At 35.9% G+C, this 27,825-nt stretch overlaps 1 protein-coding gene across 1 annotated transcript; it reads left to right on the top strand.

Moving 5' to 3' along the window:
- The first annotated feature begins 539 nt into the window (after positions 1-539).
- On the top strand, positions 540-24,203 carry DNAJC10 (DnaJ heat shock protein family (Hsp40) member C10). Its single transcript, XM_027880220.1, has 22 exons — positions 540-897; positions 2,346-2,511; positions 4,261-4,311; positions 5,639-5,721; positions 5,915-6,046; positions 6,920-7,013; positions 7,205-7,282; positions 8,519-8,562; positions 8,934-9,071; positions 10,447-10,536; positions 11,325-11,438; positions 12,228-12,342; positions 14,083-14,210; positions 14,471-14,587; positions 15,347-15,448; positions 16,335-16,490; positions 17,865-17,998; positions 19,498-19,551; positions 19,932-20,079; positions 20,516-20,635; positions 21,691-21,807; positions 22,317-24,203. The coding sequence occupies exons 1-22, from the start codon at positions 697-699 to the stop codon at positions 22,326-22,328; spliced, it is 2,394 nt and encodes a 797-aa protein (XP_027736021.1). The 5' UTR covers positions 540-696; the 3' UTR covers positions 22,329-24,203.
- Positions 24,204-27,825: the final 3,622 nt, after the last annotated feature.

The following is a 27,825-nucleotide window of genomic DNA, read 5'->3' as shown; positions in this document are numbered from 1 at the left end:
CCCTCCCGCGCGGCCCCGGTGCCTCCCGCACGGCCCCTGTACTTCCATCCCTCCCCGGCCCCGGTGCCTCCCTCCGTCCCGCACGGCCCCGGTACCTCCGGCGGCGGCGGGTCCCGTCGCGACTGGTCCGACCCTCGGCGCGCGCCCGGCTTTCTCTTGGAGGGGCGTCCGCCGTCTCCTTGGCGAGCAGCCCCCGCCCCGCGGCGGGCTCAGAGCCACCCGGCCCCTGCGAAAGAAATGCCTCCGCGCACTGCTGAAGGTAAGTTGGAAGGAAAAGTGAGCCCTCCTTAACCCCCCTTTTTAATGTGGTACAGGTGAGAGGCAATTACTGTAATTCAGTGAAGCTTTGCGTGATTACCTCATTCACAATGAAGAGATGGTTTGTCACTCGTGTGGTCCTCAGAAAGAAGGTAATTAGCCGTCAACAAACTTAATGTTCACGTGCAGTCTGCATAAGCTGGTAGTGGGGCTCGTTACTGACCTGTATTTATTGAATAAGTATTATTTGATTATTTTTTCCTTCCTCTTCTTATAGGTTGTAACTTTTGCAAGACTCATGACATGAAGTAAAGCAACCAGCATTTTGAAGAGCTCTGCCGTAAATTCACCTGTATCTCTGAACATTGGCAGATTTACCGGAAGCTCTTCCCAAAGCCTGCTTGGACCAGAACGTGTAAAATTTCCAAAGGCTTCATAATGGGGTTCTTAGCATCCAAAGGAGATTATATTAGATATTTCAAAAGATCTTTATTTCTGGTTTTATTATGTGTAATAGTTCTTGTGTGCACTGATCAGGACTACTATAGTTTACTTGGAGTGTCCAAAGAAGCAAGTAGTAGAGAAATACGACAAGCATTCAAAAAGCTGGCATTAAAGTTGCACCCTGATAAAAATCAGGTAAGTTACATCTTTATCAAGCAAAGTTGTTGAGTTAATGGAGCTTAGTTGGTTAGAGTCTAGTGCTAATAACGCCAAGGTTGTGGGTTCGCTCCCTCTTATGGGCCATTCACTTAAGAGTTGGACTCAGTGATCCTTGTTGGTAATGACGAGTTTCTCTTTCCATTTAGCTTAGAGGAACTTACTCTTCCCCTAACATCAAGTTTCATCTAAATAGCAAATAATAACAGCCTGTTCTGAGACATCAGTCTCCAAGTATCGTATAGGACAAAACCGAAATTTTGGGACTGACAAGGCATAATGATGGAAGTTATAAAGAGCTCTAGACTAGAGAGAATGGACTTCAGTGGCTCAGTCTGAAATACAAAGAAATCACTTTTAAACTTAAACATCAGTTTTTCCTCAAAATGACTTGAAATAAGCAGAAATTCACAGGAATATGAGGGTTTAGATCTTAATATGTAAAACTGGACCTGCATGGAATCCCAAAAGACAGCAGTATTCCATATGAGCTCAGGGCCTGCCTTCACAGACTGCACTGGAGCCTCTAACAGAGCTCAAAGAGAAAGACAAATGTCAACAAAGTTAGAAATGCCAACTTGGACCTATATAACTTCAAGTTTTGTTTTCCTTACCTTGGTACCTTCAAAATAATGACATTTTGGGTCAGGTTCTGTAGTTTACAAGTATGCAGATACTACTAAAGATTTTTAAACAGGTTATTTTCAACATGAAAGATGACATATAGAAGATGAAGCCATTAGACAAATTCCATAATGGTAATTTCCCATGTGTCTTAAAGAATCTTTTAAGAAAAAGTGTCTTTTGAATAAAATGTGTAAGCAGAAGTTGCAAGAGTGGGAGAGTGTGGCAGATTTTGCGCACGACTGTTGCACTGCACCAGCCCAGAACCCAAACTGGGGTTCAGAATATGTCTGCAGATTTTTCACCATTCTAATTCCAAAGTTACCTAGAGCTAGAATGCTTTTTAAATAAAAAAAGGGGGCATCTGTCTACACTGTAAGACCAGAAGGGATGAATCTGTGTTTATAGCAGAGATTTTGAAAGGGACGAGTGGGGATTCTGGGGGAGTGGAAAAGATTATAGAGCAAATGGTAAGTCTTTATTCTTGAGTACTTTTTTCTTCCATTGAAGAGAGAGAGTTGAAAGAAGAGGGATCACTGGAGAATGTTAAAGCCTCCTTACAGTTCACTTTTTATTTCACTTGGTAGTTTATGAGGATGAAGAAGTAAGGCAAGAATACATCTGGCTTCAGGAAAGGATAACTTTACCGTAGTTTTTTGGAGATCACTGTGCAATGTCTGCTTCTATCACAACTGACATCATTAGGGATATAAGTTGGATTCCCAAAGTTTATTTTCTCAGCATTACATGCACAATATCGTTTGTTTATTTATTAATTACTAATTATAGTTTTCCTTACATAGAATGATCCAAATGCACATGAAAATTTTTTGAAAATAAATAGAGCATATGAAGTCCTTAAAGATGAAGATCTACGGAAGAAGTATGATAAATACGGAGAGAAGGGTCTTGAGGACCAGCAGCAAGGAGGGCGTTATGAAAGCTGGCACTTTTATCGCTATGATTTTGGTAAGTTATGATGTATGTTTGTGATTTGCTTAAAACAGTCACAAGTAAATGCAATATCAGATCTTGTTATGTGTTTCTGATGTATCTTCTCCAGATTTCTGTCTGCTCTGTAGCTGTCACTTTCTCTCTGCTGACCCAATATTTTATTTACCCTGGGTACTCAAAAATGTAAAAAGCTATTTACCTAGCCTTTTGTTCCTGCTGCTTACCTTTTTACAGGTCATCTTAACTTCTTGTTTGTTTGTGGTTTTTTTTGAAATGCAAAGCTTTTTTTTCACTTATATTTCAGGGTGTTTCATCTTTTTAACTTTTTAATGCAGGAGGACCGTTTTTGTTTAGATAAAGTATTCTTCAAGTGGATTTTGAGAGGAGATTTTTGCATTGTCCAGCCTGTCTTATATGCAGTTATGCAATTAGAGATCAATAAAGAGGTAGTAGGAAATGAAAAAAAAAACAAACCAGAATCATATGATGATCTTGAGACAAGTTATTTAATGTTTGTCTCAATAAATTTTTGGTAGTCATGGGGAAAGGCTACAATAAACAGTTCTCAGAGCTCCTGTAACACAAGTAAGATAAAATAGGGAGCTGAGAAACATGGTTTGTTTGAGATCAAAGAAAAAGCTGAAAGGAAACTCTACCATGGCAATGAAATTTTTTTTGGTGTAGTTTGATTTAATATGTCCCAATATCTAAGAAATTCATGTCTATGAAAGTTGCAATTGAATAAACTAGAGTTGCAACTATCACAAAAAAATATGGAAATTATCCTGCAAGTTCTTCAGATAAACAGATTTAAGAAATTTTATCTGCTTGAAGTTGCACTGCTTGATTAAAAAACAATATACTTAAATGTCTATTAACCAGTCTTTTGGAGAGCATCTATTTTTATATTTTATATGTTTGTGTATATATTGAAAAGTAGATTTATATATATACTTTTTATATATATATATATATGGGTGAGTATATGTATATTACAGGAGATATAAATGGATAGTAAAAAGTACCTTGTCACTTTTAGAAATTAATTTCTCTCGTTATTTATTTCTATTTAATCCTTGTATACCTCAGGTGAAATGACATCTCACCATGTTAGGTACTGTAAAAAATCTGTCACCATAGTAGCATAATATAATATGGTGTAATAGTATTTTTGGTAACTCTGTGCTGCCTTTCTTGTGTAGTTGAAGTAGTAGTGTTTTGTAGTGATGCTCTAGGTAGGACTGGTTAGCTTTGCCTTCCTTGCCTTTGTTCTGTCCACTTCATTCCACGGCATTCACACATTCTGTTAGTGGAAAAGCTTGTGGCTGAAACGCCTTTGTGATCTAAATGTTCAAATAACCAGAGGCTGAGAGGAAAACTGAAGGCTTCTGGACATTGCATAAAGCTCCCAATGAGAGCTGAAGCTTCTTGAATTTTAATCTGACAGCTGGTTGATGTTATTTCTAATACTCTTGCCATAACAGCGGTAGTTATAATTCTCTGCTCGCTCAGCAGTTGGGCTACTAAAATACCAACATTCTGTTCTGATAGTGGCTCTTGTAGCATGAGAGTGCAGGAGTTAGCAAGAGGTTAAACTAAGGTTACATATTACTAAGCAAATATAGCATTTTTGTAAAAACTATCTTTGCCAGCTTAGTATTTCAACTTAAAGCTACTGTTTTCTGTCTTGTGAATAAGATGACAATTTGTTTCCTCATTTTAGAGACAGAAAAATAAAAAGCAATTGTTGGGTTTTTTTAACAGGTATTTATGATGATGATCCTGAAATTATAACACTGGATAGAGGAGAATTCGGTAAGTTTTAAATAAATGGCTGTCTGCTTGACAGCATGGCACCCATAGTAACAATTTTTGCATGTTGAGCTGTGTATCTGTAGGTTTCTATTACATATCTATACAAAAACCTGTCAGAAAATCATCTTCACATGAGAAAACAAACAAAAAAGCTCCCTCAGTGCTTCCTCATAAATGCTAGTTAGCAAATAGATCAGTACTGTTAAACAGTTTAGATTAAGTTGGAAAGATATTTTGTGTGATCTGTAAAAGGAAATCATTTTAATTAAAATTTTTGTTCTCCTAATTTACCATTGCTATTTCTCTTGTATAAAAATGCACTTGATAGAACTTTTCTGTCATTTTTTTCTGTCACCTGTGCCTTGCACAAGAGGTTCAAAACCAGAAGGGAATACCAGATACGAAAAACACAGCTAAGTAAAACAAAGTGTGGAAAGATAACACTTTCAGTGAGGGTATCGTCTATTTTTTTTTCTTTTAAAATTACAGCGAAGTTGTTTATAAATAAGAGAGACTAGAGAGAAAAGATACTGGATTTTGTGTGATTTTTCATCTGCATTTTGGATACAGTTTCCTTTGTACAGACTGGATCTACATGTTGAACTAGTTTTGTAAATTGTTCTATTAGCAGACCCTCATGATGCTCTCCCTGGGAACCTGGTTTTGCTTTGGGTTATTTGGAGAGCCTACACACTGCTTAGTTGTCTTCTTTGTGAGGTTATTTTAATATAGGCAAATATAAATTAGAAAATCCACTATAAAAATAATGTCCAAAATTGGAAAGGCTGAAAGCAATGTCATTCCAGCTGATAACCGCTCTGGGAATATATTTTGTTGCTGTAGTTTTCTTTCATAAGAAAGAGTATTTAATTATGTTTCCCTTGACTTCTCTAGTAATCATATTAACTTGGATTTTAGACACTAATTCTGCATAAAAAGATTGCCAGGTGGAACCCACTACATACAAAGTGATATAAGGAAATGGAAAATTCTAGTGGGTAAAAATCTTCTAGTACGTGTATTTTGTAACCAGACTTGAACTATCACACATTTCATCTAGATTAATCTGCAGAGAGTACTTTTTTTCTAAATTAATAGAACAGATGCTGAAAGTCAGGATGCTGATAGCTTCCGAAATGTGACTTTTGTGCACCTGCCTAGAAGAGTAAGTATGTGCAAGTGAGATACAATCTTTATCTCATCTGAGTTACTGTGCCTGACATTTAAATACTTAGTTCAGCTTCTGGGGAATACAATATAGTAAAAATGTATATTCCAGATATAACTATATTGTGGATGTGCATGTAATTTTCTTCTTTCCATCTAGATGCTGCTGTTAACTCAGGAGAACTGTGGTTTGTGAATTTTTATTCTCCTCGATGCTCCCACTGCCATGATTTAGCACCTACGGTATGTATAAGTAAATTAACTCTGAAAATTCATTGTTATTAATAACATAAAACTTAATGAAGTGGATATTTATACTGAATCTGAAACCAAAGACAACAATTCAGAATGCCAGAAGTAAAACTTGTGCTCATTTTTCATTATAGCTTTATAGGAAAATTGCCTCTTTTTTTTTTTTTTTCTTTTTTTTTTTTAGTGGAGAGAATTTGCTAAGGAGATGGATGGAGTAATACGCATTGGAGCTGTCAACTGTGGAGATAACAGAATGCTTTGTCGAATTAAAGGGATTAACAGTTACCCCAGTCTGTATGTTTTCAAAACTGGAATGGTGAGTGATAAAATTTCAAGCATTTTTAGAATGAAATCTGGGACATTATTCCTTTAGTACTTATTCAGTCATAGAGATTTACAAAAAGATCTTCCTTTTAATACATTACTTCCTCTAATAAATTTAACTTTTAAAGTTAACTTTAAAAAAAATATATATATTAATATATATAATTTATATAATGTATATATAATAAAATAAATTATATATTTTTACAATGGCTTTTCTGAATAATTTTTTTTGTGCAACAAATCACTTCTGATTCAGGAAGATAGTGTCAGCAGCAGTGCTATAGCAAAGCAACAAGTCTCCTTGAACAGTTTCTCTTAGAGCGTTGCAGTGGACTTTTCAAATACAAAGCATAGTCTGTGGGTTTGAGTCTAAAGAATATGACCATGTGCCTAAAGAAACTTGGAAATTCCTTCCCTAAGATTTCCTCCATGCAACCTGCATTATGTACATGGCTCTTTACAGCTGCTTGTTAGGGGTTGGTGCTGGGGTGGTGTACAAGTTGCACTTGAATAGGTGGGTACGTTTTGACAATGAGAAGTTTTGAGAGATTAAACGCTAAGTGGAGAGATGCAAGCAAGTTTTATTTAAATAGAAGTACAGTCATTGGGAGTTGCTGTTTCTAAGGCTAAATTATCCTTATGGGGCTGCATTTGGAAAGAAATCACATTACAAAATTTAAATTAAGGTTAAATTCCAAACATTCCAATGTGGGAGGGAGAGAACAGTTAGAGGGGATGGTGGGAGGGTTGGTCCTGCAGTTGCATAAGTACTGTTACAAAAACATAGTGGGTTTTGGGATGGAGTTTTGTTCTATTTTCTTTTTTTCTTAATTTTATAAGCTGTATTCTTTGTCTTCTATAGCAACCAGTGAAATATTATGGAGACAGGTCAAAAGAGAGCTTAAAGAACTTTGCCATGCAGTATGTTACAAGCACAGTCACTGAATTATGGGCAGGTAATTGATTTTGCTTGGGGGGCTGTTCTTTTACCAAATATGGCAGAATTTATATATGCGACTGAATCTTTTAACTGTTGCTAAGTCTTATTTTTGAGTTTAAAAATAGTTTATGTAATTTGCTAATGTAAACCTTGTTTCCTAGTCACATTTAACTAGTCACAAACTGATGCAAATTGTTTCACTCTTAGGAAATTTTGTTAATGCCATCGAAACTTCATTTGCTTCTGGTGTTGGTTGGCTGATCACCTTCTGTGCTGAGCGTGGGGGTAGGTATATTAAATATTTCTCAAATAAGGTGATGGAAAAAGAAGTACTTTTGTTGAGAGTGGCATGATACCTTTTGCATCCAAAAAAAAAAGGTAAAACATCTTAGGTGATCATAGTGTTTGGACTGTAGGTCATTTAAGCTTCATTTCAGAGGCAAAAAAGGGACATTAATAGAAAAATTATGCTACTGTGTTTCTGTAATGTCCCATGAGTCATTAAAGTGGCACTCAAGTGTAACCCATCAGGAAGGGAAGTGTCAGTAAACGCTTCTACCTTCAGTTTCCAGCTGAAGCTCAAGTGACAGGTACATTGCATAGGTACATGCTTGTCATGATAGCTAAGTAGAAGTAAGGATGTATCTACCCCTTAAACCACCAGTATGCAAAATTTAGCTAAATTATTTCTCTAAAGTTAGGTTTGGACATAGTAATTGGCTCTTATCACTAGTTTCATGTCAGAGTTTAGATCATTATTTTTTGTAGCTGTTTGTCACTGGCTTTCCTGGGATCAGTACTGGATAAAGTATATGAGAACATTACCTTGGTTAGCTGGTAGAGCTAAGTAAATGCACTACACCTTTGACAAACAAAGTTTTCTCAGCCTTATGAAGAGACCTTTGTTCTGTGAACTGAATAACCAGAGCTGCAGTCTTGGTTTTACATTTGTAATAGCTTGATTTCAAGTTGCAGCCCTTTTGTTATTAATTTTTCAACTGTGGTTCAGTTAAGAAGATGCATCTTCTTATTTTAAAAAAAAATCTGCATCCAAAGGGAACTGTTCAAAGTCTGGATGGGTAATTAAAGCACGTGATGTATTTATTATAGTGGGCGATTATTTGTATCACAGAAAACGGATGTTTCCATTGAAATATCATTCCAAGACAGTATGTAGATACCTCTTGGATTTTTTTTTTTTTAAACACTGATTAACAAATTTTAAAGGTCATTCTCAAGATAGCAAATAAAATAGTAACATTTTTAAAATGAGATTCTATGTTGAAGCAAAGAAACGTTACTCATGGGGGTTATTTTAACTTAGTGTAGACAATCATTAAGTGCTCATTAGTAGGTGTTACAGCTCCAAGTCACTGAAATACTGGATGAACGGCTAGGAAGCATGCTTTTACAAATGGTCATATTTGTAGAGAGGAAAGGGGTAATTCTAAGCAGGAGTAGGTTTATTACATTAATAAGGAAAAGTTTTATATTTGTAAATAAATCGTTTTTGTTTTGCAGATTGCTTGAGTTACCAAACACGCCTTAAGCTAGCTGGCATGTTGGTAAGCAGTGTTTCCCTTTGAAAGCATTACTTGTTATATTTAAAACAAAATAACAGAAGTGAAAGTGTCAAATTGTAGCTAAAACTCTCACTTAGTGTATAGTGGAACCAAGATTTCAACCATTAACTTTTAGAAAAGTAAAATACTTTGACTTAGTAGCTATTGAAATAACATTGGGGTTTTTTTAAGAATTTCATAAAATATGAATGAGTATTAACTAATTACAGTGTGGTTTCCTTCCATTTTCTGAATGTTGTATATAATTGCCTGTGTTGGGATTTTCAAAAGCATTTCTGAATTTGAAATTAAAAAATACTTTGCTTTGGTTTTGCATTTGGTTTAGGTTTGTGTTGTTTTTTTCTTAATTACAGGAAGGTCTTGTTAATGTAGGCTGGATGGACTGTGGCACCCAGGGTGAGCTTTGTGATAATTTAGATGTCTCATCTAGTACTACTGCATACTTTCCACCTGGAGCCACCATAAATAACAAAGAGAAAGGAGGTGTTTTGGTATGAGTTGTTTTTCATTCTGTATTTAGATAAAGTGATAACCATGCTAAAGAAACATCTAAATCATTTTCAGACTGATTATATACCACTGAAAAGATGTGTTTTTCTTATTTCTTCTAAGCTGGTATGCTCTGCTATGAGTTTATATCTCTCCCATCTTCTCAGGCAGGGATCTGGAGTGGTCCCCAGTGTGGTATGCTGGGGCAGTGCACAGGAGTACACTGCAGTAGCAGCAGCCTGTAGCTCTGCCAAGCCACCTCCTCAGGAGCCTCCCTGAGCAGCTGTGGGAATCCAGGGGTCGGATGTGCTGTGTGACAGGCCCAAGAGCTATTTCTAAAGCTGTTCCCCAGCTATCCTGGTAGAAAGGATAGCTTTTCCCAAGTAAAAAGTCTAGGACAAGAGGAAATGGCTTCAAGTTCTGCCAGGGGAGGTTTAGATTGAATATTAGCAAAAATTTTGTTCACCAAAAGGGTTGTCAAGCATTGGAACAGGCTGCCCAGGGGAAGTGGTTGAGTCAGTATCCCATGAGGTATTTAAAAAACAGGTAATTGTGGCACTTCGGCCATGGATTAGAGCGATGGACTTGGCAGTGCTGGCTTAAGGCTTGGACTTGATGATCCTAAAGATCCTTTCCAACCTAAATGATTCTGTGATTTGCCGCGTACCCCTCATTTTTTATTCCAGAAAGAATATGCCCCAGGTATCACAAGTTTGAGAAATGCCACTCTGACATGTGTGATAAAAGTACTCCTACGGTGTCTGTCAGTACAGATTTTACTGCTCAGCTCTATTTTAATATTGCAACCTCCTCCTACATTTGTATGGTAGTTTCAGTGTTCTTAATTGATGGGAGACATTTCTGTTTGAGGCACGGTTGTTCCTTTGTTTTCACTACTGTTAGCTATTTCTTTCAAAGGAGGAAATTGTAACCTACCTACTTTGAACCTTCTAACTTACCAACTCTGACTTACTGATTCATACTTCCAAAATTTTAGAAATCACAGAAACTGAAATATCTGTACAGTGCTGTTAAGGAAGGCTGTAAAACTAGATTGGAAAACTTATAAACTTTACTGTTGGGTTTGGTATGAAATTTGAATTTCAGACTTTTAGTCCCTGTCTTGACAAAATACAAATTTTTTTAAGTTTAATATTGTAGGCAGATGAGCTAAAAAGCAGTATTCTGAGAGCGATGTTTGTGAAATTATTTGTATGGAAAAGAATTTGGTCAAATAGCATATTATTAACTGCATGCTCCAATTAATGGAAAGAAACAAATCAGAATAATTTCCCTGGCACTTTTAGTACTAATCATCAACAATCAGGTTGATGTTTGTAATTCCTTGTAATAAAGACAGTTAACTTTCTGTCCTAGTTTCTTAACTCCTTGGATGCCAGAGAAATATATCAGGAGGTAATGCAGCATCTACCAGACTTTGAAATTATTTCTGCAGCATCATTAGAGGTAATTTCTTTAAAATATGTCAAGATTTCTTAGTATAAATAGTATAGATAATATACTATAAAAATATATCATATATATTGCTTATATATTTTATTATTATTTGTTACAGTTTTCAAAACCTGTTGACACAACAACCTAGTATTTAACTGAAAATTACTTCTTTTTCTCTGTACCCAAAATTATTTAACATTGTTTGTCCATATTTATTTTTGATGTTTAGCAAGACAATGAAAGTAAGGGGGAATATTTCATAGGAAAATAAAACCCACAGAAATTGCTGTTGCAACTTACTCTGCAACTGTAACTTTGAGGTTATTTTCAAAATTAACTAGATTGTAGAGAATTTTGTTTTAAATGTATTTTGTTCACTAATGTACGAAAGAAAAAAATCCTTGTTAATCTATGGGAAGTTATGTATGAACTGAAATTAGAATCATAGAAGTAACTCATGTCTTGGAGGAAAGAAAAAGGAAACCTCTTTTCACACTTGTACTTGAACACAGCAGCATAATTTACAATAGGAAATGCACATGAAAACAGAAAGTATAGAGGGTAGCTTGTAGCCAGCTTGTTCTTAGTTTTCCTCTTTCCTGAATATGATGCAGTAAAAGGGAGTTTAGTGGAAGCACTACACAAAAGAATTTATTGAGGAGGTCACATGGAGATTAGATGAATAACTGGGCATTTGCCTTTATAAAACACAGAAGAATTTTACAGGTTGGTATCATTGGGATTAATTTGTTTTGTCTTGTGTTTTTCTCGTTTGTTTTTTTCCCCGTGGTTTAAAGGACCGTCTGGCTCATCACCGGTGGCTGATTTTCTTCCAGTTTGGGGAGGGTGATAAATCAAATGTACAGGAATTTAAGAAACTTAAATTTTTACTTAAAGATGAACATATTCAGGTGAGACTGCTCACTTATTTAGTGGTAAATTCCATTTATGTCCTGAGAACAAGATGGTATGATTTTTATTGTTATTAGCTGTTGCTACCACCTGCCACCTCTGGTACTGAAAGAGATATAGTGTAATATGGTAGCTCTGTAGTAAAGTTTTTTATTTAAAGCAAGCAATTAAGTTTCCCATGCAGCTTGAATAATTTAAAAGCAATGAGGAAAGATTGTCTTTTAAATCTGCTCTCTAATGGGAAATGTTGCTGCAGATCCCATTCAATTTACAATTCCAAGTTAACACTTCAACATCAAATTTATGTATGTGGAACTATATTTTTTAATTATTCAGGAAGCCCTGTGATCATGTTGAACATTTTCTTAAAAAGAAACCAAATTAAAACTTCGTACTAAAGGACTATGGCTTGTAGTATTTTATAAGATTATGTATTTTTAAAAAAATTGTTGCTTTGAATAGAAGAATTTTAATGTCACATTTATGTGACATTATTGTCTTTCTGTTTCCTTGCTATATTTTTGGGGGGGGGGGGGTAAAGGGAGCTAACTTGAAGTTTTTATTCCCCCATTTTGGCCTTTAAGTTAAACATTAGCAAGCAACCTAATGTAGTTGTGCTAGTAGTTTTCCTTGAACATCCCAGTTTGTCTTAAGACCTCTGTTGTTTACAAAAAGGCTACTACTTTTCCATAATTTTGCATTTTTTCCTAACTTTTACTGCCTTTCAAGATACATTAATTTATAGAAATTAGGCTACTTTAATTACAATGGCACTGTCTGTTAAACAGGTTGGCAAGTTTGACTGCCTTTCTTCACCAACCATCTGCAACAAACTGTATGTCTATCAGCCTTCTTTGGCAGTCTTCAAAGGAAAAGGAACTGGAGATTATGAAATTCATCATGGTAGGGGAAACTTTGGCAATTTTAAATCATTACATAATCCCTTTGAGATTACAGTATCTTTGGCAAACTGCATTTGTTTTCCCAAAGAACAGTTTTGTAGCTTTAATATTTGCTGTTTTTTCCTCTGACTGTAATGTAGCCTTGCACAAACTTACATTTCCTTTGGTTTTCTTTTTTCTTTTTTTTCCTGGATAAGCAGTCATCAGATGCCAAGAGATGTATTTTGTCTTTACTATGATGTCTGTTTCAACATCATTTACATAATGACATACAAATGAAATCTTAGAAGCTGATCAGGACAGCTCCTGCTTTGGATAGGATAACCAACAAATGCTGTAAGACACACCCTTCATAGAGGCTTAACATGCTAGTTCCACAGTACAGCCAACTTGAGAAACTTGTTTTCATGTATGACTGCAGGAAATCTAATTCAGTGCTTTGTTAACTTCTGTCCAAAAGAAAACTAAATTGAGACTTTTACCACTTACTTTCATTTTCAACACAGCAGTTTCCTTTCAGGAAAAGTTGGGACTATGTCACTATTTAATGCTGAAAGGATTCAAAAATGCTGGCTGAAGAAGAAGGGAGCCAGAAGCAAAACTGTAGTTTGCGGTAATAGGTGTAGCTTTATCCAGAATGCAGCACAAGGCAGTTACACAAGATGAAGTTCTCATTTTTCAGCCTCTGAAATATCAGCAGCAATTTAATTCAATCTCTGAATTAAATCAGAACCTCAATACTGTAATAAGAAAGAAAAAAAGTCTTTTACTACTTAGAAAATATTAGATGCACCTAAGGGCAAGAGATGATTCTGTACCTCTAATGACTGCTGCCAGGAAAAGCCTTATATACTTCTTGCAATTTCCCCTCCTGCAGAGAAGCCAAGAAAGGGTCATATCCATACAGCGTTGCTATAATGGTATGGATTACAGTGTAAGAGAAGTGCATTGGACTATAGTACATACAATTTTCTGAATGGTTTGGTTTACTATTTACAAAATAGATGGCGTGGAGAACATTTACTAATATTCATCTCACTCCAGTATTTGTGACAAAATAATACTCAAAAGGATCTTTTTTATAAGCTATGTTGAAGGGCTTCAACAGTTTAAAATCTAAGAACAGTAATAAGTCTTATGAAGTCATTGTGCAGTGACTTAAGATTTGATCACCCAGAAGTTCTTATTCTCAGTTCATTTCAAGACAAACTCTCATTTCTGCTGACAAATATGTATACAAAGGGTATGAAGATACTTGGTCTTTGCCCATTGAAACTGTGAGACCAGGAACCTGTTACACCTGAATAGCTGTGATATATCAATATTAGTTATTTTGCTTGAAGTTTTTACTGTGTCAATCCCTTTGCCAAGTCAAGTGTATCTAGAATAGTAACTTTTAATTCCAGCAATAGTAAGACAGTAACACAGCCACAAATTTCAGTCATTTTGTTTGACAAAAACATGTTTTGTCTTGGATAAAACATTTATTTGGCTAATATTGGGTAACTGTCCAGTTTAATATTTAGCCAAATATCAACTATCACCTACAGTATGTCTTGCCTGTGTAGGTTTAGACAGTTTAACATTGTCTTCCTGAGAAAAAGCAAGTCAGTACCTGTTACATTTATTTAAGCAAGCCATGTTTAAAGATCAGACAAGGGAACTGTTGCTTTCACGGACTTTTCTAATGATATTTCTCATAGGGAAAAATAAAATTTCCTTTCTACATTGTTCTTTGAAGGAAAGAAGATATTATATGACATTGTTGCATTTGCCAAAGAAAGTGTGAACTCCCATGTCATCACACTGGGACCTCAGAATTTTCCTGAAAAAGATAAGGAACCATGGCTTGTGGATTTCTTTGCACCGGTAAATATTTAATATCTACATTTTTCTTCTTCTAGAATCTGTTCTGTAACTATGTAACAAGGTACTAAGGAGTATTTTAGCACCCTTCAGGATCATGAGACAGTATTCTAATTCCTCATTCCTTGGCAGCATTAGCTCCTAGTCTGGGCTGTGTATTTAGTGGAGTCTGTTGTCAAAGCAGCATATTACTAATCTCAAACATTCTCCTGAGAGCCAGCTGCAGGGAAAGCAATTGCACTTACTTGCATTTTGTTTTCTAGTGGTGTCCTCCTTGTCGAGCTTTGTTACCAGAGCTGAGAAAAGCATCAAAACATCTTTATGGTCAGCTTAAATTTGGAACTCTAGACTGTACTGTCCACGAAGGGCTTTGCAACATGGTAAGCTGCAGGAACTAAAAGTAAAGAAATATAATCCTTTTAAAGAATATTATTTTCTTCTAGCTGGGGGGTAAAGGGATAAGGGCAGATAATGCTTGTCCTTCAATGTTACTTTCTTAAGGGGTAGTAAACAGAACAGGCATTCACATCATAATATTTTTCAAAGGAGCAAACTATGTAACTACTGCAGAAAATATATTAACACAAAATACAAGTCCCATTTTGTTCTGATTTCATAGCGTTACTGGAAGATTCTAGAAGTGTTAGAATTTAGTAATTCCTGTGGAGTTTTTTTTTATGTCTTAAGACACATGGAAAATAAGCAAAAAAGGACAAGCTTTTTCAAGTTTTATTTAGACGTGTTCACACAGTGAAGAATTCAGATCATGAAGGTGTCTGTGTTCAATAGTAAACAATAGTTATTCACACAGTACAAACATTTCCACCTGAGGACTGGAAATAGCTTTAAACTTAAGGCTTAGAGGGCCCATGGATTAATTCATGTATTTCTGGAGCACAGCAAAAGAATTACTGGCTGGTTCTTAAATTGAGAACACACTATACCATCTCCGAATACAACTGGCACCTTCTTTGTACTGATTTTAATGGTGTCAGATTCCCACCTGCGTGTAAATCTGAGCAGTTGTACTGTACAAACAGAATAGATGAGTTGAATAGATGAGCCACCAATAGCAATGTCAGAGGTGAGTACCAGAAAGCTAATCAATTTGTGCAATTTCTTATTGTGTGGTTTTTTAGCATAATATTCGAGCTTATCCAACAACAGTTGTGTTCAACCAGTCTGATGTTCATGAATATGAAGGACATCACTCTGCTGAGCAGATATTGGAGTTTATAGAGGTATGTGAATTATAATGCTTGTTGCAGTCTTGCTCTGTAAGCAGCTCATCCAAAAAATACATTCTTTAGTTGGAAGATTCTAAGATTTGTGTTTTTTTAATTCATTAGACTAGGAGGATAAAGGGTTAAAAAAACTTTAGGCAAGAAAAGTGATCCAGCAACTGTCAGTCAGGGACTTAACACCTAATGGACTCATTTCCCTAATCTGTCAAGCAATTTCTTTGAGATTATTAGCAAATAAATTAAGATCTCTTCCAATCTGCAAAGTAAGAGTAATGACTTCTGTCTCACAGGCAGGGTGGAGGAATTAATATTACAGCAGTTCATACTTTTAAGATGAAAATTCCTCACATACACAGCTCGACATAGGATGAGATTCACATTTTTGTCAGTTTGCTTGCTGCTCTCCACATTTCTTAGCTGTCCTTGAACTTTCTTAGCCCACAGAATGGCAAATCACTGTTACTGGTCATTGTTGCTGTTGGAGTTGTGGCACCCAGCTTTGCTCCAGCACTCAGGTCCTCTTCACTGCTATATCCACAGGCTATTTTCCACTCTCTGAAGAGACTGTTCTCTCCAGGTAGCTCAGAAAAAGCAGGTTCATGTAAACTGAATTTCTTCCCTTTTACTTCCTTTTATTGAGAAAAGGCAGAAAACCTCCCTTTTGGAGCCTAGATGTAATTTTTGATAGCTTTTCTCAACAAATCAGGCATGTCATTTGTAAGTTGCTTCCATGCTTTTCAGTGGTGTGGAGACTTCCCTACCACAGCAGCAAGCAAATTTCAGAGAACATTCTCAGAATTTGGGGCAGTCTGTACATTGGTGGCACTAGATACAGGGTAACTTACTGCTGCACAGCATATGTCTGTAAGCTGTCTTTATTTAGGATCTTAGGAATCCATCGGTGGTCTCCCTAACACCAGAGACATTTGTGGAATTAGTTCAGAGAAGAAAACGAGAGGAAATCTGGATGGTGGACTTCTACGCTCCGTGGTGTGGACCTTGTCAGGCTTTAATGCCAGAATGGAAAAAAATGGCCAGGGTAAGTGACATTCAAACATTTTTCTGCTTTTGTTTCCTCTTTGGGGAATTACTGAGATGATGCAACTGCTTTCTTAATAGAACTGTCAGGTGAGAAAATCTAGAAGTTTATATTGCAGACAAAACAGACAATTCCTACCTGACAGTTTTATATTGTTTCAAATACAAAGTTTTTAAATTGCTTTTTAAAAGATTCAATACATAGATACTATAATCCAGTTTTTCCTGTTGGTTACAAGTGTATTTTCCAATATCTAAGAAACTTTATAGAGTAACTAGCTTTTCTTAATGTTTAGTGCTTTATTTAGGCAACAGATTTGCATTTGTTAAAAACAAAATATGACAGAAAGATTTATAATAAATTAGATAAGAATTGGTGGAAATAATTTGCCACTTTGTTCTCAGTGATCCTTATGATCATGAGGAAGGAAGCACAGAGGAAGTGCTTGTTGAAGGAAGCACTGAGACCTTGGTGAAACTCTGACTTGAATTTCAGATTAAAGGAATTCAATTGTGCCCAATTTAATTACTTCCTCTATTAGGAAGATGTTTTTTTCTGAGATCTTGTTTTCTTCCCTGAAAATAAATAAATGTTAAATCCCACACACTTCAAAGCTGATTATCAGTTTGCTGAATTACATGTACTTCAAATATGGAATTTTGGGATTGGGGAGGGTGTTTTTCTTTTGCAAAGTCATTACAGTGTTCTCTTATTTGAAAAAGTAATATCTCTAACAATCATTCCCGGAGGTGTTTCCAGGAATTTGAACTAGAAATTTTTTGGAAAATAAATAGAGCTTTGGAAACAAGCCAATGACTGTGAGATATTTAGAACTCAGACTCGGAGTTCTAGCCAGGATTTTATTTCTGGTGAAATGTCTGTAAAGCATGCGTAGCTCTATAGTACACATTCAGTAACCATCAGCTTCCCTGCCCATGCCAGGTACTTTGGGCCTTTGCAACAAATACAGTGTGTTCAGGACACAGGCCAGCTGTGCAAGTGATAGCACATCTGCACTGTACCGGGAGCTGTCAGAGTTACTGATCCTATTGACAGGATACACAGTGACATGGTGTTTCTTTTACTAAGTAATCCCACTCATAGGTACCTTTGAGGTCAGGTAGGTGCCTCATGAGCCATGTGCGTGCAGCTTATATGAAATATATGTGCATGATGGCAGTGCACGTGGGTGGCTGGCTCTGATACCAGTGATCCATTTACAAGGAATAGAAAGCCTTGTCATAATCTTGGTCTGTTTTGTTGAGATTTTTTTTCTCCTAATTAAGTGATTAATACTCAAATTCTGAAGTACTACTGAAATTGTATAGTATTGATTAACATATTTCATTATAGGTTTTCTTTTTTCTTTTTCAGATGTTAAATGGATTAATCAGTGTAGGCAGTGTGGATTGTCAAAAATATTATTCTTTCTGTCACCAAGAAAGTGTTCGGGGATATCCTGAGATAAGACTCTTTCCTCAAAAATCAAACACAGCTCATCAATATTAGTAAGTACATTGCTTCAGTTTGGGAAACATTAGATAATGTGGAACAAGACAAATACTGCTGTATATTAAAATTATCACAGCTATTAAAATAGGCTGTTATGATATTACTGTACTCGATGCCATTGGTTTTGTTACTTCAAACTACTGTCATTTTATTTTGCCATTTCAGTAGTTCTTAATTTATATTTCATGTTCTTTATTAATTGCCTAATTTGCCTGGTAGATGATTTAAATCATATAATATAAAAATACTACTAGGTGTAATGGATTGCAGCTTTATCTTTAGAGAACAGAGTGATGTAGCTGTCTGATCCTCCTGCCTGTCAACAATCTGTTAGCAGCACTGCAAAAATTGCCCATTGCATGTAGTCATCTATTCATCTGTGTCATTGGTGTGGAAATATTATTAATTAACAAAAAGAAATTCTAATGGAAATAAAATCTCTCCACAAACAAACAGCCTGTCCCTCCATTTCACAGTACAGTTTGAAATCCAGGGATTTCAGGAAGCACATACATATTTTAAAGACAGATAACCATCTGAAAGAGCAGATGTGTTGCTTCATTATTTCACAAATTCGAGAGTTGTATTAAAAGCTGGCAGATAGTAAATTGTAATGCCTCTTCATCGTAGTATGCCATAGCAGACTGCAGTCTTTCAGCATTGCAATGCTTGCTTTTATTTAGTTCTTCTAGAAAAAATTTCTCTTAAAAGAATTATTTTTTTCTTGTTTAAAACAACTAAATTGGTGAAGATGACTATTAAGTGCCAAATTTCTAATCATGAGTCAGCCCTTTCCTGCAAAGATATGGAAATTTGTGTCTTGAAACAGAGATCACCAAAAACTATCAAATAAAATTTTGACCAGGTAACCCTGTTGACAAATACTTTGCTATGAAGTAGTGGATCATAGCAGTGGATATGATATCATTCACTGATAGAGCTGACATCAGTGGATATGAATCCTGAATTAATCTTTTTTTTCTAACCTGACACGGAAATTTCAAAACTAAGCAATGCCCTGAAAGTCCAAATATTAAATCCTTGTCCAAGTAACTAGTTTGTCTGGCTTTTCTGCTGTTAAATTAAGGGAAATGTATATACATAATAATTGTTTTATTGTAATGAATGAACATAACTAGAAAATATATTACAATATTCTGATTTAGTTCTCATATTTCTTAGAGCCTGCAATTTAATCTGGAGTACTACCACGGATCCTCAATCCAAAATACTTCTAGTTATCAGAGGTTACATGCTTCTTGACATAGAATTTTCTTCTCTTTCTTTTGATCATCTAGTCCTTAAATTCTGTAGCTTTGAATTGTATTTACAAGACTTTCATCCATTCAGATTTGAAAGCAAGGTAGAAATATATCCTAAAACATGCATTTACATTCTTTAGTTGTTTATCTTCACTCTTCACAGCGAGATTGGGTTTTTTTCCCATTATAATTCAAATTACTGTGCAACTGGATTTGTTTTCTCTTTAATATAGTAGCTACAATGGATGGCACAGAGATTCCTATTCACTGAGAGGCTGGGCACTGGGGTAAGTTACTGCATTAAACTTTGCTTATGAGCTGCTTATATATATTTTGCTTGCTAGGAGAAATAAATATTTAAATACTATGTAAATCAAGATTTAGAAACAGTTGGGCATATGTATTGCTTAATTTAAGATGGTAAAGTATCTTTTATCTTTTTTTAAATGTGCAGAAATAACATACTCCTTGCTGTCCATGCATTTCCTGAAGACCATATTATTATTTTGTCTACCACTTTTAAAAAGTGATTCTCTTACAGTACAAAGGGTGAAGTAGGGGTTTCCAGACTACTAATATTCTTCATTTCAGAATATTTTCTTTAATGAAATTTGGATATTGCTTGAAGTTTTGAATGTACTATGACTGTTATTCTTCCTTTCCACAGATATTTACCACAAGTGTCTGTAGACCTCACTCCTCAGAGTTTCACAGAAAAAGTTCTGAATGGGAAAGATCACTGGGTCATTGATTTTTATGCTCCTTGGTGTGGACCTTGCCAAAATTTTGCTCCTGAATTTGAGATCCTTGCACGGGTAGGTTTTTAACTGTATTAGCAGATTGTTATACTTGTAATGGTTAAAATGCTATTTATCAGCATTTTATTTCTTAGCAGTCATCCAAAAACTGCAGTACTCCAATGAGCCTCCTTCTCAGACACACAGACCCCTCTTTTGAGACAGATTTCAACTTATGATGGGGTGACCTTTGGAGCTGTGATGTGCTTTTGTGCTTTGCCCTGAACTGGGGTCCTCTGCTGAACACGTAGAGACTCCTGCTACAAGGTTAACAGGCTGGGAAGCAAGCAAGCAACTACTCCGTTAAGAGATTTGAGTAAGATTGAGATTGAGAGGTTTTTTGTTTGCTTTTAGCTGCAGTCTAGTTTACTTTTATTGCTGGCTTATTCCAGTTATTTGCTTACAATCACCAGGGGAAACTTGAAGTTTGTTTCTTATAAGCATTTCTTTTTAGGCCGTTAAAGGAAAAGTAAAAGCTGGGAAAGTGGACTGTCAGGCGTATGGTCAGACCTGTCAAACTGCTGATATCAGAGCTTATCCTACTGTTAAGTTTTACCCCTACCAAGGAACAAAGGTAAAGTGTCACCTGCTGCTGAGCAGGTAGTGTTAGTAGATGTATTTCATTTCACATTAAAACTGAGGAGAATATTTCTGTAACATATTACAGTGCATTATTTATATGTATTTTGGAGATACAGTAATAATCACTTTTGTAATATTTAAACTAGTAGGACAGTGATACAGTAATAGTAAATGGCAAATTAATAAAACAGTAACTAAAATATGGGCTTACCCAGGTGAGGGTTTAATTTTGCAGAGGTCTTAGGTGACAAAATGTTCTTCAACCGTTACCAGTTCTATCGCCAGCTACCCAGAAGCAGACAGCCTCTCTCTAAATTAAATGTGGACAACTTTATTTTGCCTAAGGAGAAATATAATTTTGGCTAAGGAGAAATCTGATTATATTAAATGTGTAGTTTTGCCTTAAATAATGTATTTTAAGCTAAAAAAAAAAAAAAACCAACTAAATTTCGATAATATTATAGCTATCTTTTTAAACTTATTAATGCTGAAGAGAAAGTATTCAATGATTTCAGTATTCAGTGATTCCTGATAGTTAATGCAATTCTCTTAATTATACCTCACTGGGTTTTTTTCACCGAATCTTTTATGGGAAATTCTAGAAACCCCTCCTCACACAATCCCACCATATTCAATAAGATTTTCTGTGATAAAGGTACAGGCTTTTTAGGTCTCAAAAGCAGCGACCCACAATGACAGATTTCACAAACATAGATTACAAAGTGGCAGACTTGGTAACAGCTGTCCACTTTAAGTACTTAGCTGAATAAATGGGAGCAAATCGTAACTATTTCAGGTTTCTTTAAGGATCAAGACAAAATCTGTGTAGTTTTGAAAACCAGGAGCTAAGAGTGGTTCTTACTGTAAAGACAATTAGCATTGTTTAAACAGAGACAAAAATATATCCATGAATCATAAATCAGCCTACCAAAACCATTGTATTCTGTCCTGCATTGCTCTTGAATTTTGTCTGAAAGTAGAGAGATTTCTATTCAGTGTAAAATTGTGGTATATATTACCCATGCTCTATTTTTTTTTTTTTTTAAGAAAAATGTTCTTGGGGAATATATAGACAGCAGAGATGCAAAAGGTATTGCTGACATTTTGAATGAAAAATTAGAAGCAATGCAAAATAAAGGAAAAAGAAAAAAATCTAGAAATAAGGTAAGAACACTTACTGTGAGACCTCTTGCAAAAAAAGAATAGCTGTTTAAAATGATATTAGTACTGGTTCTTTATCTGTAGTATTAAATGCTGTATCTTCAAATAGTACCGGGTACATTTTACTTCCAGTCTTGGTTTTGATTACTGTTATTCATTCAACCTCAGTTCTTGATGTCGACAGATGTAACAGAGAACGCTGCAGTCGCAACATCAGTTGTGACAGGATTTTATGGGACATGGACATACCTGTGGCACAGCTGCATTAGAGACAGATGGTTGAGCTGCACTGTATCCTTAAGTGTAGTCCTTGGACTAGATTTAGTAAGCAGACACCACATTACAGAGGCTGATCAGTGCAAGATTGGGATTGACATTTTACCCTGAATTCTATTTAAGAAACACTTGTCCAGTTGCAAAATTTGTACTGCAGAAAAGTTTAAAATCACAGGAGAAAATTATTTTTATTTGCACACTGAGAGAAACTCTACTGTTTATTTTCTTGTCACTAGGATGAACTCTAAGTGGTACTGAAGTTAGATATGATTCAAGATATTCTGAAGCTGTGGATATAGAAGACACCACAAGGAAAATATAAGGATGGTTACTTTCCTGGCAGGACAAGAGAGATGAAAACAAGTTTGAGTTCACAGGCATATGTGACTGTATGAATTCTGTTAAACTGTGGGGAGATTAAAGCATTTTGGTTTTGGTGGAGGCATTCGATGTTTCTGCATGTCCCTCTTCTGATATACCAGCTACCTTCTTCCTGGCCAAACATCAGAGTTGACCAGCAATGTGAACTCTATTACTTTTGCCTACCCATTTACTAGTTCCTTATATTTTTTTCTGTCTCTTTTCAAATGCTTTTTGAATGTGGCACTCAGCCTGTGGCTGAATATGCACTCAAACCACTCTGCAATGCAGAAACATAACGAGGGATTGTCTATTTGAAAGACAAACAATTGTATCTGATGATTATTCTGCTTTGGGGTTGCAGTATTGTCTAGTCAGTTGTTAAGAAATAAAATCAAGAAGTGGTAGCAGGATGTTTATTGAATTAAATTGCTCTTACCCTTGAGTGGATTACTCTGCAGCACTGGTGGTGCTGCCTGGATGAACAGAACTTCGAAGAGCTTCTTTAGTTGTTTGTTTTGTTTTTGGGGTTGTGTTTTTTTCTACGTAAGGAAAAAAATAAAGTAATTCAAACTGTGTTTCATTGACTTTCAAAGATTAAGTTATGCCATAGAAGCATCTAGTTAAGTCATTAGGTCATAACTTTTATTATTGTCTTTTTAAATATTTAAATATGAATGTATTCTGTGGACCTACTTAACCTCTTGAAATTACCACTTTCCCTTTCTCTGCAGACATGTTTTAGGTGTTTTGTTTGTTTTTTATATAATTTTTAGGCAAGCAGGATAGCAAGTGCCTTCTTTAATAATGAACAATGTACATTGCAATATCTCCTCCTAGTTCTTAATAGAATTCCCACTCTAGAGAAGTAATATTTTCACAGCTTCTCAATAGACAGGAAATATTACAGAAGATGATGAAATGTCTGCAAACAACTGTTTCATGTGTTCAATAAAATGCTGCTGAGAACTTGTCAGATGGACTTCTCTCCTGCTCTCGATATATTTAGATCTGGCACGACTAGTCAGTGTAGTATGAGTATTACAGATTTGTAAATACATTGTTATCTACAAGTAATTTTTTTTCATAAAGAAGGCAGCAAGAACGGAGATTCAAGTAACTTTGGCACACTGAAATGGTCAGAGTTGCCTCTACTGATTTGTGGTTTTGCGGCACATTACTCTGAGAAAGAACATATTGCATCTATTTTTAATAAAGTAGCCCTTCCCCCATCCAAATCAAACTTCAAATTTAATCACAGTCAAAAATTAGAATTTTAATACAAATTCTGTTTTGGTCAGTTTTTGCATGTCACTGTAACTGCAATTCCCACCCTGTACTCTCTTGCTGGAGAATGAGGTCATGGTTACATCCTCTAGGATTCTATTGTTAAAAATCTACTAAAAATAACCTAGTGCTGGCATTTGTACAGTTTCTTCTTTATGCCTAGTTATACTCAGTTTCTTTCTTATTACTGCTTACTGGAACAGTCTCCTCCATAAGATGCCTGTAACTTCAGAGCTTTCTGGTTTTGCTATGGCTTTAGTCATACTTCAGTTCCTCATAAAAAGTTACTGCATCACTTCCTTCTGGGCCAGTCATCTGAAGCAATATAGGTAAATACTATGAGAAGACAACACTACTACCCACATCAAAATATTCTCTACCCTGACTTACTTTGGGCAACTGGTTTCAACATTAATTTAGACTGTGGGGGAAAGGATTTAGTTTAAATATCAGTAAAGTTCATTTTTAAGATTTAATTCTGCATCATGATACCCTCTTTGCATCCAGAGTTTTAAATTTCTAAGCTTGAGACCAAAAGGATGTGTATGGAGGAAAATAATCTTCAGAACAGAATGAAAGCTGGAGGTTGATGTAAGTTTCTAAGATTTTCCAAGTTTTCATGGGGTTTTTTTTGCCAGCTGCCCTTTCTGGGTTTTCAGTAAGCAGCCTGGGGGGAAGATGGAGTGGGTAATAAAATCTTGCCTTAATTCCTAGCCATACAAATAAATAGATAAAAGCTTTTACACATAGCTGTATCTCTAGCCTTCTCTAAGGGCAAATTCACATATTTGCATGATCTGATTTTTACTACTCAAGAGTTTAAATTGGTTATTCAAGACCAGTGGAGCAGCACTATTTTAGAATAAGAACATCTTGAATTAACCAGGTCCCTCAGTTTTCTCCTGTAGAATCATGGAGGTGCCAGCATAGCCTGATTCTTCAGAAATCAAATTACAATAAAGAAAAAGCCAACCAACTAAAAAAACACTAACAAACAAATACAAAAACCCACCAAACCACACAGAATAATCCAAATTTTTTCAAAATGCAATGACAACCTGTATTGGTCAACAAATATTTTGACATATACTCCCCTACCCCCAAAACCAAAAAGTTCAAAACAAATTATAGTCATGTTAGTAACTGCTTTGATACTTAAATTTAATTTCATATTTCAAAAGAAAAACCTTCAACTTCATTTTTCCAAGCAATAAACCAAGTGGAAAATGAAACAGTACATGAGTGAATGCTCCAATTTTAAATAATGCTCCACCATTCCTTAATCCTCCTCTCAAATCCCAAGGCTGAATAGCAATTTTACTCTCACTGTATAACCAAGATTGTTCCACTTCCCCCTGTAGCTACCTGTAGATAAGTGTTTATCATCCCTTATTCTTCACTCCTTCCTTCACTCTAGTGTAACTTGTTCAACTGAGTAGACAAGTGTGAGGACCTGTGGGTTTTGACTGGATGACACAAAGTGGCTCAGTCGAGTCAAAGCAGGGCAAGAACACCCCCAAGGGCCCCTGTTGCTTAGGACTTGCTGGGGTGTGAAGTAAACTGGCAGCCTTGGCATATTCTCAGATGACAAACAGCAGACCATGAGGCTCATCATTGCCTTTTCCTTCTAATGTTACTACACACTCATAAAAAAAGGGCAACACAAAATACGTGTATGCTGTACAAGAGGGGGAATAGTAGACACAGAAGTCTAATGACTTTTAGATTTATCTCTAGCATCCTATTTTAGTTAAAAGAAGGACTTTCATGGCCGTTTAAGTGTCATTGAATTGATTAGTTATCGTGCTCTATCCTAAAAACAAAGATCCTAAAAGACATTTAGCTCATTTCGTTTCTATTGCTGCTAAGATGTATAAAAATAGAGAGAATGTAGCAAAAGTTTCAAGCAACATATTGGTTTTATATGGTCTGCAGTTAGAAAGATCATGTTTTGATCAAACTTGGCAAGTTTGATTTTTTTCCATTCATGGGCATGCTTCACATTTAAGTAGTTGTGGAATTCCAAAGTATTTTTTCAGTTTATAGAGAGACTTAAAAAAGGTTTTAATATTTAAAGTTTTCACCAGGAACGCACAAAAAGAACTTACTTCATTTACTGAAACTCGGCATCTGAAAACAGTGATGTTCCAAGCTCAAATGCTTTCAACCTTGGTCTTCTCTCTATGCTAGAATTCGTTACTAATTTTTAAATCCACCTACCTGTAAGCCACCACACTTTCAAAAATTAACAGCTGAATTACTTATCCCCAACACTGAACAGACTGCTCCTTGTACTGCTATCTTTCTAGGCTCTAATAAACTTCTCTAGCTGCCAACAGATATTAATTACAATTAGCTGGGCATAAAGAAGAATGTTTCCTAAATCAATGTATATGACCTCTGTATTCTACAGACTATTCTTTATTAAGACTACAAGAGCCATGTTGGTTCATGAGCCGACATATCCTCTAAGAAAATGGCTACCTTACTTAAATGTCAGAGTTTAAAAAAACTTTCAAGAGCTGAATTGAGTAGGGACTGGGTTGTATTATTGTAAAAACACATTAGTTCTGGTGAATTCTTACTATACAACTGAGCTGGAATGGAAAATAGGGCCTTAAAGAGGTTCTGCTTTCTAGGGCTTAATTGACAGAAAGTAGAATATTATTTTTCTATAAGGCACCTCAAACTAATATGAAGGAAATATAATTTCTGCATATTATAGGCTACTGTGAAGTCACAAAGTTACCTTATTCTCTTTTTTTTTCTACCTTGTCAAGTACCAGACACATGAGCAAGAATACTTTAATCAGAATTGATTACAGATCAGCCATTAGAAATTCATATGGCTGACCTGGCCCTGTTTCCAGAAAATACTTTCCTCCCTATAGCATGTGTTTTAAATAGGCTTTATAATCCTACTGGAAAAAGAAAACATTTTCTTTCTGTTGTTATGCGCATATGCGTACATATAACTTTTTCATCAAGTAGCTAGTTTACTTTTGTTATGTCAGAAGATCCCAGCTGATTCAGTAACAGGAGCCCATACCTAGGATACTCTGTGTTTCATTTTTGCTGAGGCTATATTAGAAAAATATCCTACATAAACAATGGAGAAAAGTTACTATATTCTCATCCTGTCTCTTCAACCATAATTCAATGCTCTTTTCAGTAATTATGTTCACTTACTTTATTATCATACCTTTGATCGCTGGACCATTATGTCTTGAGCAACATTTATATTTCAATTATATGCTACAGCGAGGGAGCTTTGGTTGCAGTGCTCAGTTTTTCTGTTCAGGCTCGAGGCTGGAACAGCACGCAGGAAGTGCCTGTACCTTGGAAGCCACAGAGCAAAGAAGTGCCAGTGGATGTTCTTGCAGTACCTCCTATTACACTTTATTCCTCTTTACCATGAGCACACTCTCGTGCAGCTGCAGTGCAGGGTACCCCCGTTCCAGTCACTGCTGCGAGAAAAGGCTCATGTGGAGAATTAGAGCTGTAGCAGTGTACATCTTTGTGTTACTCTGTTGCAGAACCATTAGGAGAGCACAGGGATCTAACAGGCTAAAAATAAATAAGCATTGCAATGTACATGTAAGTATTAAACAAAATGCCTTTAAATTTTTGGACAAGTGAAAGATGCAGATTTGATTCTGAAATCAGGAGTCAACATTTTTTATGAAGTACATATTCAGCTATTCAGAGGTAGATTCACAGCACATTTAGAGATTGGGAAAACAATACGGAACTGTCACTAAGATCATATTTTCTCTTACACTTTTTATGTCCTGTGAGACAATTTAAGCAAACACATAGCCAGCCCTCGCATTAGAAGAGCTGAAAACCTGGATTGGCAGCAGCAGTCCTTCATAAGCGGTGGAAGTCACAGGAATGCTGTTCTGATAACCCTGCAATTGTGCTTTTCAACACAGTCTCTCAAGTCCCACCACTCGAACTTACACAGCATAAGGCAACACTGCCCCTGAATTGAGTATCCCACCTTGTCCTTGCTCACACCTCCGTAGTGGGACAGCTTCTGATGCCATTTCATACTGCAGCTGATAAAAGAACTCAAAGTCATCTGGCAAAAAGCAG

Source organism: Empidonax traillii, unplaced genomic scaffold (genome assembly GCF_003031625.1).
Source record: "Empidonax traillii isolate 1590-97213 ecotype Southwest subspecies unplaced genomic scaffold, ASM303162v1 scaffold65:size4453928, whole genome shotgun sequence".
Lineage (NCBI taxonomy): Eukaryota > Metazoa > Chordata > Aves > Passeriformes > Tyrannidae > Empidonax > Empidonax traillii.
The sequence above is the reverse complement of the archived record's forward strand: the minus strand, read 5'-3'. Positions and strand labels throughout refer to the sequence as shown.